This window comes from Girardinichthys multiradiatus, chromosome 1 (genome assembly GCF_021462225.1).
Source record: "Girardinichthys multiradiatus isolate DD_20200921_A chromosome 1, DD_fGirMul_XY1, whole genome shotgun sequence".
Classification (NCBI taxonomy): Eukaryota; Metazoa; Chordata; class Actinopteri; order Cyprinodontiformes; family Goodeidae; genus Girardinichthys; species Girardinichthys multiradiatus.
The window spans coordinates 22,122,688-22,140,328 of NC_061794.1; the positions used below are offsets into that span (position 1 = coordinate 22,122,688).

Sequence of the window (17,641 nt, forward strand, 5' to 3'; positions counted from 1 at the left end):
GACACCCACAGATGATCTGATAAATTAGCAACAAAACAAAATACACAGCATGCTTTTCACCCCTGAACCACACATCAGTGTGATTTAATATGTTTTGATTCAACATAATGCAATCGAATATGATAAAATCAATTAGAATGGAAGACACGATGCTAAGCAACTAAACGAGAATGATTATTGACCAAAGAAAAATGTATTTTCTGTAAGAAGCCCCTATTTAACTGTGAACATTCATTCAAGTAGCAAAACACTTGGCCACAGCGCAGTGTTAAAAATATATTTATAAATGGAAATAAATGTCTAACAGTCAGTGTTAATCAACACTGTATTCAGCTACATACCATTTTGAACAGTGGAGGTCCTTCTTTGTTTTAACGTGTCACACTGTTGCTGCAGGTCTCCTCCCAAACACTAGGTGTTGCTACTGAAGAAAATAATACTGCTGTATAAACAGAAGAATAGTCCTCCAAGAGTGCTCCCTCAAACACATGGTGTGACACTAACTATTCTTAAATAACATTATAGCCATAAGATTTTTTTATAAATACTTTAAAAGATACTCTTGTATCTTCTTATATTTCAGTTTTCAAAAAGAAATCTGTATCTGCAGGTAAGAGTTTAAAACAACAAAAGAAAAGAAATGGAGATCAAAACTGATTGATCGGTGCATTTCTACTAACCAAGAATCATTTAACACAGCAGCCTCCTGATATCAATAATCAGTTTTACTCACAAAGCAGGTTTCTCAGAGTAAAAACCCTCAATCACAGCCTAAATCTATGATTTCAGTTTTGTGGGGAGGTTGGGTGCATACAATCTTCGTACTGAAGGGCTAAACATTGCTGTAGTAATACTACAGAACAAACTCTCAGTTAGCAAAGAAAAACGTTCTCCTGCTGTATAAATGCTGTTAGATTCTTGTGCTGCACAGATAGAAAACTAAAGACAGATTTTGTATCTACTTTAAGGAACTTAAAATCAACTTCTTTTTTTAAGATACCAAGAAATAATCTGATCCAGGAGGGGATTCTTCTACGCATTAATGTTTTGAAGTTAGTGTTAGCTCTACTGTGGAATAAAAACTACAAAAGGTGGTTAAAACAATGTAATACGTTCTGCTTAAGATGTAGTCAAGCCATGCCACATCATGTAGGAAAAAAGGCAATAGAAAATTCAAATTAAGTAAAAGGTTTTACATTTTTCTGTTCTTTATAGTTTATACATTTATAGGATTATTCCTCTCTATGCAGTCATCCGCAAAGTATTCCTGTCATGGTAATGTTGCTAATGCATCACTTTGCAGCAGCAGTATGTTTTAAATGCAACAAAATGATTCTCAAATAGAAAAAGAACTCAACAGAAGCCAGGCCAGGAAGGGTTTTTGTATTCAAGGAAAGATGATAAGCTTTCTCTCCAAATTTTCTTCAGACTGTTATAAAAGCTCTTGGTGGAAAAGTGAACTAATGAGTGTGTTATTTTTCTCTCTTGTTCTTTCTTCTTACGTTATTTCCTGAAAAGTGCAGTAACCTGCCGCTGGCTCCAGCTAGCGTGAGCAAGCACATACACACACACACACACAGCAGTAGCTGCCGTGACATTCCTGCAGCTGCGCCGCTCTCTCCCAGCCTCACACGCTCCCCCCCGGCAACCTCCCTGGGGGACGAACGCCTAATGAGTCACGCGCCTGTCTGCCGTTACCTCGCAGCCTGTGTGTGTGTGTGTGTGTGTGTGTGTGTGTGTGTGTGTGTGTGTGTGTGTGTGGAGGCGGGGTGGCGGGCCGACTTGGCGCGAGCACTGAGGGGAAAAGGGAGGGGGAGAATGAGGGATGGAGATGGAGGGAGGGAGCGGGAGGACAGTGGGAGAGGGAGTTGAGGCAGTCATTACAGAGATAACCTAAGAGCTTTGAAACAGGGCCAAAACAAACTATTACTTTGCCATGAATAAAATCCAACATTATCTATAGCTCTAACTCTTCTCTGGTCAAATTTCACCTCTTTATCTCTGAATCAAATGTATGAGCGTGACACTCTCACAGGTTAATGTATGAAAAGGTAATTCTGATTCACATTTGTGGACCTTGGACAAACTGAGAGCAGTCAGCAGGTAAACATGACCTGTTATAACCTTGCTACTGTGAATAATCAGATTAAGTAATGGTTTGGTTGGAGTATTAGCAAGGTTCACAGTAAACGGATTTTCCAAGTAACTCAATAATGAAATTTATTTTATTAAATGTGAGCATAATGTCAAAGAAATAATTAAATATTGGAAACCAAAAGGAATAGTTTATACAACAGCTATCATGCTATCATCCATGAACTAAGTTGAACTGCTTGACTCTTCTGGTGAACATTCAGTGACAATAAAAGCCCACTATATTGTACAGGCCACAGGAAAGCTTTAAATCTGCCTTGTTTGGTTATAATCAAATCCTTTGTGCATAAATAAACACACCTGACAAACAACTGTTGAAAACAATGCAAACAGAAGCCTGCTGGTGGCGTGCAGCGGCTTTTCGGCTACCTGTGGCCAACGCGTCGTTTTTGCTGCAGTACCTGAGTAACAAAAGACATCCTTTGTGTTTTTAATAGACTTAAAAGCCAATACACTAAAGCTGAAACTTTGTTGGGTGAGGTTGTTAGCTATGTTCCTAGCCAGGGCTTTCAGAGTTTGCATGTTATTCCTGTGCATGCATGTTTTCTCTCTGGGTATTCATCACACCATCCATAAAGTATTATAGGTTTATTGTCAGGTTTCACCTACCCCGATGTGTGAGTGTGTACTGTGTGTGTCTATATAGCTCTTTGATGGACTAGCGATCTGTGCAGGGTGTACGCCGCTCTCAGTGAGCAGCTATAGAAAATAGATCATAGGATAGATCCATCTGGTGAGATTTTTTTTTTTTTTATATTAGTGTATCACTTTTTACATAATTTCTCTAAAACATTATTTTAACTTACATTAATCAGCATTTTATTTCTATATGTTGCCCAGTTCAACCTTCTTTTTTAATTACAATAGTACAATCGACCAACTATCCAGTGGGTTTCCTACAATGAAACTGTACAGTTAACTTTATATCAGCCTGTTGCTGTTTGTTCCATATATCCCAAAGAAATTAAACTAAAACATCAACGTTTTGCAAGCTAATACATAATGTCATCCTATGGTATAAGATACGTGAAAAGGTGATGATGGAGAGCTATTAATCTAAGGCAGTGTATGCTTAAAATCCATTGAATAGAAAGGCTGATACGCCTCACTGTAGTGTGGCGGGGATATGAGATTTAAGTTCAGATATTCTAGGAGTGTGATGCATTGGATTCCTCATACTGCAAAAAGAAAAGAAGTTAGTTCATTAATGCAACAATTAGTCAGCCATACGACTGTGTACTAATGTATCATCTTTGTGAGGTAAAAAAGGATAACAGCGTGTGTGACGTAAATACAGAATATGGGCAACAATTTTTGAAGGCCATGTGTGAGAAAGAGAAAAAAAAAAGTGAGAAAGCGCTGTAGGGCAAACAGGCATGCGACCAAGACCCACGCCTCACATACACACGGATGCATGCACTTACGCACAAGCAGACACACAAACACGCATGCTCTCTTGCACACTCAGCCCTCACGCGCTGAGCCGAGCGGGCAGTTGCAGCCCAGTGGAGCGACACAAGGCGAGGAGTGGGGGAGGGGGGCTGGTTCGGGGAGGGAAGGCTGCCGGCTCGGCGCTGGGAGGTCAGTGCCGGTGCAATCAGGCGTGCAAGCGCGCCTCTTGCTCTCCCCTTCCCTCTTGTTTCTTTCCTCTTTCCTCCCTTATTCTTTCTATCTGTGTGTGTGTGTGTGTGTGTGTGTGTGTGTGTGTGTGAGTGTGTGTGTGTGTGTGTGTGTGTGTGAAGGCCCACTGAATTTGCCAAAGGGAGGCTTCAGACAGGTAACTACTGTGCCTTTCCTTCCCCCTTAAACCAGGGGAGGACAAGCCAGGAGAGACGTTGTGATTGATAAGAAATTAAGTGTTCGAAATTGATCTTGACAAGTAGAGGGGTCTTCATTAAGGTTATACAAATTTTAATTTCCCCATTTCCCCATAAATGCAAAATAAATATGCAGAGATGCTGAAACAGCTTCAGACATGAAGCAGAAAACCGTAACTACAGCTTTATGGTGGAAGACTTAAACTTAACCAAATGAAGCACCTGAAGCTATAGAAAATTCAAAATCTAGTTGCATTCTGTTATGCCTGCATACTTAAACAAGTTAGTTTTTGGATTTTCTGGTTAATGCATGAAATGTGTAAGATTGACTTAACAGGCCTGCTGGTCTACGTCTATGGTGGCAGAAAACAGCCAAAACCATCTGTGGAAATCACAGGATGAAAGAAGCTAGCGCATAATTCTCCACACGCCACACACAGCTGTTGGGGAGGCAGCTTTTCAACAGACACCGCCATGGGCGTCATCGCAATAAACCACATTAGGCTAACAGACAGATGCTCGAACATATTTGAGCCATATTTTAGCAGAGTGCACACCCAATTGCTCACATTCACATCAATCCCATCAGTGCACTCATCCGGTGTCACACAGCCAATAGATCCAGCATCTTCTAGTACTGAGAACAGCACACACTGAATCTCATGGCTAACTTTGTTGTCCGATTTTGTGTAAAATAATTTATGCCCAGGAAGACAGTATTAAACGTGTTTATTTTCACATGTCAGGCACACATTCAAGCTACTCTCTTTGAAACAGAGGTGTAATTTGTACAACTGAGACACATTAACATACATTAACTACCTTTTTACAAGTAAAAATAAGAAAAATCTGAAAATATTGAGATGCATTTATATCAAGTCTACTTGTGTCACGTCTTGCCTTAGATTCTAAATTGCTGTTAGGTCTGGACTTTGACTGGGCCATTCAAATAAAAGAAAAATACTTTGATCTAAACCTTTCCATCATAGCTCTGGCTGCATGTTTAGGGCAGTGCCATGCTGGAAGGGGATCTTCTGCCCCAGCCATTTGCCACCTCTACCATGTTTACTGAATTTAGCTCCATCCATTATCTGACTAGCTTCTCTTTTGCTGCTGGAGAAAACCAACACCACAGCATGATGCTGCCAACACCATGTTTTGCCATGTATACTACATATAGCTCTTTGCTTGTAGGCCAAGCATAATTTAGTTTCATCTGACCAGAGCACCTTCTACCACACCTTAACTGTATCTTCTACATGGATTATGGTTTTCTTTCTTGGTATTCTTCTATAAAGGCCAGATTACTGGAGTTCACAACTAAGACCCCTCCAGATTCTTTGCAGCTCCCAAACATCAATAAAATGAAGCGTGAAGTCCAAGGTTGTAATATGATAAAATGTAAGAAAAAAAAAACAATGGGTATAAACAATTTTGCAAGGCACTGTCACATCAGCAATCATGTGTCATTTCACTGATTACGACAAACGTTCATTTCGAAAAATGTGTTGAGATGGACTGAAAGTTCTCAGAAAAGAAGCTTGTTATAACTGTGTGTTCGTGCAGATGTGTGTATAGCAGTGAATTTAATTCCATTTTGCCAAGAGGAGCCCTTGATTGGAGGAGGTCTTTACGAGCACGAGGAGGGGAGTGCAATTTCCTCCCGGCCTCCGCCAGTTCCGCTGAAATAACAGAGCAGAGGAAGCCCAGCTCTCCTGGGAGGAGACACACATTCATGCACGGACACACTGGTGCACATGCAAGCCTGACAAGACGGCCAGCACTGGACTTACAAACAATCACGCACAAAGACAAAGCTACAAGGTAACCCAGATATATCAACAGACAAAAACACAGATAAACCAAAAACGTATGATAGAATAATAACTTTAAGGGCTAATAAAGGTTCAAGATGATTTACCTGATTATTAATATACATGACAAATCTACATGTGCACCTTAATACATTGCAATATTATGAAAAAGTTCATTTATTTCGGTAATTAAATTCCAGGAATGAAACTCATATATTACATACACACAAAGTGATATATTTATTTCTGATAATTTTGCTGACTATAACTTCCAGCTACAGAAACCCCAAAATTTTGGTTCATAGAACATTGTGACATAAGACCAATAAAAATGGGAAAAAACCCTCACAGACAAGTCTCCGCAAGGAGGGTAAGCCACAAAAAATACTTGATGCTTGTTTTTCACAGAGTGCTGTTTTCAAGAAGAATACTAATAGAAAGTTGAGTGGCAGCAAAAAGTATACACGTAAAAAGTGCTCAAGCAACAACATCCTTGAGAAGGTTGTGAAGAAAACCTCATTACAGTGTTTTGGAAATAAGTTGTGAACTGCTGCCGGAGTCAGTGCTTCAAGAGCCACCCCACACAGACGTATCCAGGACATGCTGCTACAACTGTTTTGTTTTTGCATTCCTTTTGTTAAGCTAGCATCAGAAACATATTGGTTGGGCCGATGAGACAAAGAACTGGACTGTTGCTCGGGAGTCTAAAGTCCTCTTGTCAGATGAAAGTCAATTTATTTGGATTTCAAGCTCCCAAAGTCTGAAAGAAGAGTGGAGAGTGCTGCTTGAGATCCAGAGTGAGGTTTCCACAGTGAGTGAGAACTTGGGGTACCATGTCATCTGCTGCCGTGGGTCCGCTGTTTTTTATCAAGTCCAAAGTAGGAGTACATGTATACCAGGAAAATTTTAAAGCACTCCATGCTTCCTTCTGCTTAATGGAGATGCTGATTTTATTTTCCAGCAGGACTTGGTCCCTGCCTGCACTGCCAGAAGTACCAATACCTGTTTTAATAAACATGGTATTAGTGTGCTTGTCCTGCCAGCAAACTTTCCTGTCCTTGACCCCACAGAGAATCTACAGAGTACTGTCATCAAACACACCAGACTAAACAACCCAGAAAAGCTGAAGGGTGCTATTAAAGCAACCTGGGCTTCCTGAACACTTCAGCAGAACCACAGACGGAACACCTCCATGCCACGATGCACTCATTTCGCAGTAATTCATGCAAAAGGGGCCCGAAACGTTTTGAGTGCACATACTGCACCGTACATGGACATACTTTTAAGTATGTTGTGTGTTAAAATGATTTTTGGTGTGATATAAGTTTGGTTTTCATTAGCTGTAAGCCATAATCAGGGAAATAATCAGAATAATTAAATAAATGTAAAGTCTAAGTGTATGAATCCATATTATACTGTATATGAGCTTAATTTTTTAACCAAATTACTGAAATCAATAAACCTTTTTAAGATATTCTAACCTGATTTCAGGATGGCTTCCAAATAATCAGAGTTTGCTGCATTTTTAAGCTCTTCAGCAGTTTGTGTTGTCATGAGCAGCTTGTGGGCAGCCAGGTGAAACCTCTTCCCAACAGCTGCTGCTCTTTATGATCGCTTGCCTCATGCCTATAAGCGAAACAAGATCACTCAAAGTTCAGCCGTCAAACTTTCAAAATAAATGTCGGCATGAGGTAATTTGTGTCAGTAGGCAGGCCTGCCTGCATGCATGTGGGTGTGTGTGTGTGTGTGTGTGCGAGAGAGCTCATCAGTGAGGGAGTGCTGCTGCTGCAGCCATGCCCTAAGGGGAGTAAGTCAGTGGGGAGAGAGGAGAGACGCCAGTACAGGCCATACAAGTCCCACTGCCTTACCTCCTCCACCTAACCCTCACTGTCTCGCATGGAGCTGCCAACATGCGCATCAGTGTGAGTGTTTGTGTGTGGGTGTGTGTGTGTGTGTCAGGGCAATATTAACTTCGTGGGTTATGCTTTAGGCTTCACCACCAAACAAGGAGAGGGAGATGAGGAGAAAAGACTACAACAACAACAACCTTAAGGCTCTCATATCTATGCTTACGTAAGTAACAAAGTTTTCTCCGTCATGGCTCTAACTAAAGTGGAACTGCACAAGCCGTGGCAGGCCAAAAAAAACCAATCACTCTTAAATCTGAAATGAGCCTAAACATAACCGAGCACGCTGAGATCCACAAAAAAATGAGACCCCTCTCTTGTTTGATTTGTTTTGGCTGAAACCTTTCTGTTAAGGTGTAGGTCTCCATTCTCGGCTGAAAGAAATGTCACCAGTTTACCTATATCACTCAAACACCTCCGGCTTATCAAAACCGCCTTTGCCTTGCGTGCCTCGCACACAATAATCAGCGGTAGCCATGCTCAGTAGCTTGCTAAGCCTCTTACACCCTTCCCTCAAGATTAGTGCTTGGGAGCGACGACAGATGCGCTCCGTGGTGATAAAAACACACACATTCACAGCCGGCTGCACCTGTGTGAACAGATTTGACGGCGTGCTTGCTCAAAGCTGACACACAGACGCTCAGAGGAACAAAAAAAAAACAGAGGGAGGTGATGCCATAATCGTGACACACCTGCAAGGCCTCAAGGTTTGGCACAGCGCCCCCGGTTCGAGCCCCCGAGGAAAGAGCTAGACAAACAAGAGCTCAACGGCAGACAGGTGAGGAGGAAGCTCATTCAATCCAACTGAAATGATTCTGACCAACAATATGTCTAATGTCTAGGGGAAGTAATTGGCAGTTCAGTGCCTTTAAATCAAGAGGTTATCGATACAAAAGGGCTGAGAGTGGATCTGATGCTCCCGCTGAGAAAAATTACCATCAAAGTTGACGTGTAAGCCTGTGGGGTCCTCAACATGAAGGGTAAAAGAGATGCAGCTTCACAATGTGCTCACACAGATCACTCAAAGATATTACAATGACTGGTCCAACATTTAAAAAAGCCAAACTTAGCTTAATCTTTTAAATAGTAATAACGACAATAAATCATAACATCAATGATGGGTGTATGAAGCAGATGTGGATGATCTGTGATTTTTAGCTGTACTCAGATCAACCAGAGAGGAAAAATGTTCAGTTCAAACCTCATCTAAGGCTCTTTACAGGCAAACAGGTACATATATATAACTTCATGGAACCCAACTTCAATTCAAATCAACCCAATTCTTTCCATAAAGAATTGGGCATAAAGTCACATTCGGATCCAATACGTACATTCCAACTGGTAGAGTTTTCTATCTAAGGATGAATTGTATTGATTTTCCTTCATAAGAGGCTGTGATCCTCATTCAACAATCTTTCAACCCTTTCTATCAAAACCAAAAAAAGTAGCAATTGAGTTAAACCAAAGCGGCAAGTATGAAAAAGCTTTTACTTTTCATTTTAAACATGAGGACAGAGAAAGATCTGAGAGGACGATGCAACACTCTTACCACTGGAGATGAAATCCGGCAGCCGGGACAGTCACAAATGGGAGGGTGCACCTGTAAGATTCCTTTGGACATAAGAGTCTTGAGACTTTTTCCTGAAAACCAAAAGAGGCACACTTCAGTAGATATTTACAAGCCAGTCAATATTTCTCCTCCATCTCATAACGTAAAAGACATTATAAACCTGCTTGAAATAGTTTCAACTTGTCATACCTCCTGCAGATAAACTTTACATACATTCATTTAAGTTTGACATTAACTGTACCCACAGCCCAGTGTGGACAGCTAAAGAGACAGAAGCCTACTGTCATCTGTCCATAAGAATTGGAATAACAAACTATTAGGCTATCAGTTTGAACCTGTGGGCGACATACCTCCCCAAACACACACACACACACATGTATCTTAATGTGTCGGTCCTACCTCTGTGTGTTTGTGTGAGAAAGAGTGCAAAAACTGGAGGTAATTATAACAGAAAATACATCCAAACAAGCCAGGATAACAATATCAGAACAACAGGACAGCTGGTTAGATCGTTTAAGAGGGGAACTACCATTTGTTACTTTAAGTCCAACATGCACTGCGTAAAAACGTCCACTTCCCTGCAAAACTGCACGACCCATCCCGCTATAACGGTTAAAAACATGTCTGCTGAGTCTCTTATTTTGTGTCTTACTTCCACCTCATCCCATCCAGATGCCCCAGTCAGGTAAGCGATCGCAGCCCAAAGTCCGTGTCAAACCCTCGGAGGGAGTGTGGAGGCTATCTATGCGCCTTTTACCCATCTGTCTCCTTACGCACTGACGGCTGTAACCCTTTCACTCCAAAACCCAGCACCGGGCCACCACACTCCACGCAAAGTGGACTCCGTGAAGCTTTAAAGTGATGGCGAATTGTTTCTAAAACAATATGAATGAAAGTTAGTGCGGATCTTACCTTTGTGTCTAATGCTCCGCTTCCAGTCTTTGGCAGTCTCCCGTCCACTGACAAACTGGAACTCGTTAGGGGTGAGCCACTCGCCCCTGTATTTTATCGAGGGTCCCTTACTGCCCTGACACAGTTTGTTGATATAAAGCAAAGCCTTGTTCTCTCCGCACTCCACCTCGATGCACGGCTCTCCGTTGTCGAAGAAGGGCTGAAAGTCGGGGATGGAGGAGAACCTCTCCAGCATCAAGTCGTCCGTGTGGTGGTGGAGGTGCTGGTGATGCAGCGCCGAGTCGTGGAGCCCCAGGTACGCACGGTGATGGGCGAAAATGTGCTCGTAGGGCGGCGGGTGCGGGGTCACCACGGGGATGGCGGTGGCATTTAAAGGGGCAAGATATTCGGACTGGTTGAAGGCGGTCAGAGCCATGTCGTCTCCATCCAGCCGCTCCTTTTTGATGGCAGGCATGTTAGTGGGAGCCGAGCGCGGGGAACGAGTGAGAAGCTGCGCGCCTGATCCAACTTGAGCGTCCTCCTGGCGTACGAGCGGGGCTGAGCCAGACTGGAAGACGCGCCGCTCGAGTTTACGCAGAGGAGCACCCGTTTCGCCGTGAGAGAGCGGTCTGCTGAAGTTGCCGGATATATTCCCATTCAGTAGTTTCCAGCTTGCAGCGGCAGCGTCGCAGCTCTCCTACCTCCCACATTTAATCTCACTCGCTCTGTTAATACCTGACATGCTGGGAAGCCCTGAGCCACTTACATTAGGTTAGATCACCACTGCTCAGTGCGACTCGTCCTATCACATTTGGGTTAATTTAAAAGCTTTTATTCTAATTATACTGAGGCGCAATTTAAAATAAATCAGACCAGTTATTTCCAGGGGAGTATGGATTTATATATGACCAATATTTAGTTTTACAGATGATCTAAAAAAAAAAATTAAACCTTAATGCCACACGTCATTAAACAGAAACCAAACTTAAACTGAGTATTTTTCGCGTCATTAATATCGCTTGGAGTTTTGAAAGAGTTGTTAAGACTCAGACTGCTGGGTGTTGCAGAAGTCACGCTGAAGTTCACAGACCCAGACCAAACAAGATTTGCACTCTCCGCCGCTTCTCAACTTGGCCCATTTAAACTGCGGAGGCTTGGCGAGAGCTCAGCGCAGGAAGGAAGGCGGGGAGGCTGGAGGGAGGACTGCGAGGGACGGCGCCTCAGCGACAAAACCCCCAATGCAGGAACCCTGGACTGGAAGCAGGAGGAAGTAACCTGCCACAAACTCAACAGATTAAAAAGAACTAACTGACGGTTTCGTTTCCACTATTCTGCATCGAGGAACGGGGATCATTTAAATGTTATGTTATGTTATGTTGCAGCTATAAGTGACAGCTCCAATTGGGCTCTTTGTTGAATTTGACACTTAATAATTCAGTCGGTACAAGAACTGAGATTTGATTTTCCACACAGGTCAACATTATACACAACAGCTCAGAAATGTACATACACTGCCTTAATGTTTAGATGTATGTCAGATAGAAATTTGAGGAGAAACCACAAGCTTCTGGCATAACTCTAGCTGGATATTTGAGTTAATTTTAGCCATTTTCCTGGCATAATTCAAGAATTTTCAAAAGGGTCAAGGTCAGGGCTTTTGGTTAGTCTTTTGAATCCATTACAAAACCAGTTTTGATGTGTTTGGAAATATTTTCCAGACAGAACACCCATCTGTGTCCAAGTATCAATCGTCTTACCCAAGCGGTCATCCTCAGGGGAAAGGAAATATGTACAGGATCCACCAAGGCTCAAGTCTATCCTGAACAGAACGCTACTGGAAATGCAACGTTACTGTTTACAGTAAAGTTAGTTTAAGATCAGCATGATGTTAGAGGGTGCCAAAGCAGTCCTTGCTTCAAATTGAACACAACCAGCTTCTGAAATGGCCAGAAACACAACCGGTTTAAATCATCTCTCATCAGAAGGGTGGTCAAATATGCAGCTGAGGTCAATCCAAAAATCTAATGCTGGCTATAAAAAGCATGTAGGTAGCACCCAAGTGTCATTTTTCTCCGAGACATTCATTATTATTATTAGAATATACAGTGTGTATGCATTTAAGCCTGTGAGTATACTCTTTAACCAAGCAAAACAATAAATTCATGCATGCTTCCAAGTTTTGGTTTTAAAAATCATTGAATTTTGTTGCTGTAAATTCATTACAGCATGCAAAACGAACAATTCAAGCACATCCTTAAAAGTTTGAAATGAATGTGAAAGCCATAGCCATAATGAGTGTATGTAAACTTCTGACCAGTTCAGCCAGGAGGTGGGCTGCTGAACAGATGCCACAGGCCACCAGAGTTATCCATGAAGGCCCACACTGGCAGCTCAAACACACTGGGTGGGTTCTGTCCTCCTGTCTGAATGCAACCACCTATTTGTTATACTTCACCTACGATGACTCCACCTTGTCTCCTGTTACCACACAGCACCACCCAACTGTTGAAGTCAAAGATGTCAGACCTAAACCTGTTTTCAGCGTGTCAGACATTGGGGTAAACGTCACAAAATGGGAAAATGTGTGCTGCTACTGGTATTTCACTGAACAAAGAGTTGTTTAAAAATCTTTCACTACTACAGATATAATGGGTTACTTTCAGCTATGAAAAGACAAATCTTTCAAGTATAAATGGCAGTAGTGAGTTGGGTGAAAATGGGCCATTTCAAAGGGCCCTTTTATCATGTTACAAACACAGTCATTAGTGTATTTTACTGGGATTTTATGTGACAGAGCAACACAAAGCAGCAAATAACTGTAAAGTATAAGCAGAGGGACACATTTGTCTGAAAAGGGTTAAATAAACACTTGGAACACATGGAAGAAGGTTATCTGGTCAGATGAGAACAAAGTTAAACTTTTTGGCCTACATATGAAAAACTAGGTGTGGCAGAAAACTAACACCACTAAATGCACCATCCTCGAGGTGAAAACATGGCGGTGGGGGTACTTTTCTTCAACAGGGACACTGAAGCTAGTTAGAGATGATGGGAGACATACACAAAGGTAAATGCATGCTGAACCTGGAAGACAAACTGTTAGAGGCTGCAAATGACTTGAGACTGGGGTGGAGATTCATCTTCTAGCAGGACAACAACCCTAAACTTACAGCCACAGACCAAAGCATTTTCACGTGTTAGACTGGTCCAGTCCAAGTCCACACGTCAATCCAATAAAGAATCTGATGCTCACAGATGTTCTCCGTTCAATGTGTTTGTTGACCTAATTTACAAAGACGTATTAGGCAAGAATTTGTCTTCAGATGTTCAAAGCTGGTGAAAAACACCCCAGATATACCACAGTTCTATGGATGACAAACCTTTCAGTTTTATTTGTAAAATACTTCGAAAACAATCCATACTTTTCCTTGTACAGTTTACAGTTATGCACTACCGGTACAGATACAGAAAGCAAATGCAAAAAAACAACCAGTCTGTAGATGCGTTTCCCTGACCCACATGAGTTTTAAGTGTGCCTTATACTACAAAAAATGTTCTGTTCAACAGTTTTAAACTTTACAAACCTTCTAGAACTGGCTGGTTTTATCCTTTGCATTTAAGTTAAGCAGGTTTGGATACAGATAATATAATAGACGGACATCTGAGTAACCTGTTCAAACCTGTGACTTTAACTCGAGAACAAGCCTGGAACCAGATTTTTTCTGAAAGTGCTTTTCTTCCTCCACGTTGTCTGCAGGGCAGGCTCCCCTGAGCCTCTGGAGCTGCTGAGCAAAACCACATCTGACCCCCATCCAGCGGAGAACCACCCAGGTGGATCTACCACAGACACATGGAATAGCCATTCCAGCAGCAGAGGAGGGGTCCAAAGCTCCGTGTGTCAAGAGCTTATAAATCAGCCCAAACTGCCTCTGACACACACAGGAAGGAGGCACGCCACACACCGCAGGCGGAAGCGGTGCAGGAGACGGCCAGGGTCCATGGCCTGGCCAGAGCTGGTGCGAGGCCTGCATCCAGAACCAGGCGGGCAAACACTCAGCAGACACGCAGAAGCACATGCCAACAGCTACCTCACTATGATGGCAGACTGTACCATGACATGTTTCCACTTGGACACACGGAGCTGTGATGTCTGAGGGGAATGTAATGGAAATAGTGGCTGTGGGAGTTAGGAGAAGAGCAAAACAGATTTTACACACTCAGCTGAAGAAAAGCAGAATAAAAAATAAAGATGAACTGCCTTCGTTCAGCCAAAGTGAGCTCAGTGTGAAATATAAAATTGAAAGGTGACATTTTTCAGCTTAACAATGTCATCTGCCACATCAGTGCACCGAGCGGTCCTGCTGACATAAAACATGAACTGCTGACATTTAGGGCAAATGTTTACAAAACCGTTTCAAGGAAGTGGAACGCTGTGTTTCAGATGAGAAGCTCTCTGATTCTGTTCATCAAACCAGCCCTCACCACATTGAAATGTCTCAATGGAAACCTCGTCGATCAGTGCGTTGGCGCTGGAGCTTGCACCACCGGGAGAGACCTGATGAAACTAGTCATAAAGGGGACACCCATGCCGACGCCCACTGCTCATCCCTGCTCATGACTCACACCCTTGGGCTAATTGCAAAGGGGTTCCCCAAACTTGTACAGTGACAGCACTCCAGCTTTCACATCTTACTAAATTTGGTCAGTGCTAAATGAGTACATTTGTTCCATCAGCATATTGTGTGGCTTTGAAAAAAAAAAACCTCTTGTGATACCGGGGAAACCTTCTGTAACCTTTCATATTTGTTACTTCCTTCTCTACACTTTGGATGTCTTCTGTTTAACAACGAATGAGGAAAACCCAAAGTTAGCATAAATTACAGTCAGCTAGATTATTGTTTTTCTTTTGTTTTTGTCACATCATTTTTGGCAAAGAGCTACCGAAGATTCTGATTATTGATAATTTCACAAAAATAAACTGACTCACATGAAATCTTTATTTTGAAATAATAAAATGGATAATGCTTTTTGTTACCAACCTTCTTCAGACACAGATCTTCTCATTCCTGAAAGATGAATCAAGTGTTATAATAAATAGCTTTAAGGTCTGACTCCCTGTATTTCAGAGTATTTTGTTGACTAGGTTTTAGATGCAGTGCCTTACAAAAGTTTTTATGAAGTTTTTCTATTATGTCATGTTACTACAACTACAAACTGCAATGTGTTTTATTGGGTTTTTATGTGACAAGTAGTGCTTGTCTCTTATGCCTGATTAAGCTAGCAGGATTTTATGGTGATTTTTGACCCGATCATTGTGATGGCTCTTAAAATAATCTCATGAGATATTCCTGCTGTGTGGTGTGTTAAGAGTGATCTGGTCTGCTTGGAAGGACCTCGGGACCGCTCCGACCTCAAATCAGGGATATTCAACACGTTGGATTGTCTTGTTAGTTGTGTTAGTGATGAGACCAAACGTTGATTGCATGTCATTCTGAACACACCATCCCCACCGTGAAACACAGTGGTGGCAGCATCATCCTGTGGACATGATTTATTTCTGAAGGGACAGGGAAACTGGTCAGAGTTGATGGGTAGATGGCTCCAGCTAAATACAGGGCAATTCTGGAAGAAAATCTGTCAGAGTCAGGAAAAGATTTGCAACTGGGATGGAGGTTCACCTTCCTGCAGGGCAATGATCCTAAACCTACAGCCAGAGCTACAATGAAATGCTTTAGTTCAGAGCATATTTGTGTGTTAGTATGACCCAGTCAAATCAAGAAATAAATCCAACTGAGAATCTGTGATAAAACTTGAAACTTGATGTTCACATGTTCTCTCCATGCAGTCAGACAGAGCTTAAAGTACTTTACGAACAACAATAGGCAAAGAATTTCAGCCTCTAGATGTGAAAAGCTGGGAGAAATAACCCAAAAGACTTTCAGGCAGACAGCTAGATTTTATTACCTTAGGCACTGCCGTACCTTCATCTATTACAGAATATATTTATGAAATGCAAAGCTTTAAGTTGCAATGTGAGAAAATGTGAAAAAGTTCAAAGGGTATGAATATTTTTGCATGGCATTATAGGTCTCTTGTTTTAGCCAGAACCGTCACCACCAGCTGTTTCGCTTTTATTTCACAGGCAATGTACAAGTAATGGCTTTTTCTCTGTATTACTGTGTGTAAAATATCACTTTGGTAAAAATATCTTTTGGTGACGTCTCTCCTCATGAGGTTACTGGTTGGTATGAAATGCAAAACTAAAGTTTAGAATTAAAGTTTAGAGTTGATATAACATTTAAAACCAACTGCAAAGCTAACCAAAGAAAAACAACAGTAAAGCACAGAAAGACAATAAAAACAGACAACTAAAATAAAAGACAAAGGAAAAAGATTTCGAGTCTTGCGTTGTATTAAAAGCTAATGAGTCCAGATGTGTTTTAACATGAGAGTAGAAAATATTGAGAGTTGGGGGCGGCTGGTCCCACAGTTCTGACCCACAACTGAAAATGTCCAACCACCTCTGGTTTCTAAATACGGCTGCCATACAATAGGCTCCACCAGGCCCTCTGACCATCATCAGCAGGGTGAAGTGTCTTTCCAAAGGACACAATGTCTGAGGCAACCGCAACGGTTACAAGACAAACCCCTACCCCCTGACCCACGTCGCCCCAAATTACTATAATTACCATTAAATTACTATAATATGATAAAGTACATACTAATTATCTTTCAACCTACAAGTTGGAGTCAGTTATCAAACATTCAAATTTGACTCTTTAATCCATCAAACGACAAAGTTGAAGTGAATAAGTGTGGTGTTCTGTTATCCAACCATAATGAATATACATCATCTAAAGACAATAAAGAAAATACAGAATAAACTTTTTAATGATTTAAAAAGCCATTTAGAAATTAAGTCATCAAAACAGCTAAATCAAATATCACTATATATCTGTAGATTTCTAATCATGACAGGAGCTTCACAGAAAACGTCAAGTTGGACCCCAGAGAGGAAACAACGTGCAGGCTGTTGCCTTCATTCTCAGGGTGCAGTTTTGTCATTTCCTTCTCCTCGTCGTCCAGCGGGATCCCCCCTCCAGAGGCCCCCGCCTCTGCGCCGTCGTTGGCAGCGGCCTCGGAGCCGCAGCGCTGCCGGCGGGGGAGAGAGGTAATAAATAACCCGGGGAGAGGAGCTGAGACTGCCGGGCGGTGCACAGTCTGACCTGACAAATACTCACTGGAAAACCATCAGAGAGCGAGAGCCCACCCCTAGCGCTTGGAGCCAGCCTTTCAGACATGAGCAGCAGAATACATAGGCCTGCCCCTGCTGGAAGAGGGGAAAGAAAGACAGACGGAAGCGTCTCCGTCTCTTCCCCCGTCATCCACAGCCAGACGCCGCCGGAGACACGGCGAGAGTAATTAACGATTAAAGGAGGGGTTGAATTTCTGTTAAAACGTCAGACAATGCCCCTTGGCCAACTTCCC

The 17,641-nt window shown here is 42.2% G+C and overlaps 1 protein-coding gene across 5 annotated transcripts in view; it reads right to left on the bottom strand.

Annotated features, from left to right (window-relative positions):
* samd11 (sterile alpha motif domain containing 11) overlaps nucleotides 1–12,230 on the bottom strand; it is a 62,998-nt gene extending 50,768 nt beyond the window's left edge. Inside the window, exons 1-2 of one of the 5 annotated variants that reach the window (XM_047362855.1) lie at nucleotides 10,175–12,230; nucleotides 9,242–9,333 (exon numbers count right to left, since the gene is read on the bottom strand). In XM_047362855.1, the coding sequence (XP_047218811.1) occupies nucleotides 9,242–9,333; nucleotides 10,175–10,628 (546 nt within the window). In that variant the 5' untranslated portion in view covers nucleotides 10,629–12,230. The other 4 variants (XM_047362864.1, XM_047362880.1, XM_047362871.1 and 1 more) reach the window with 4 other exon arrangements.
* Between the last annotated feature and the right edge of the window lie 5,411 nt (nucleotides 12,231–17,641).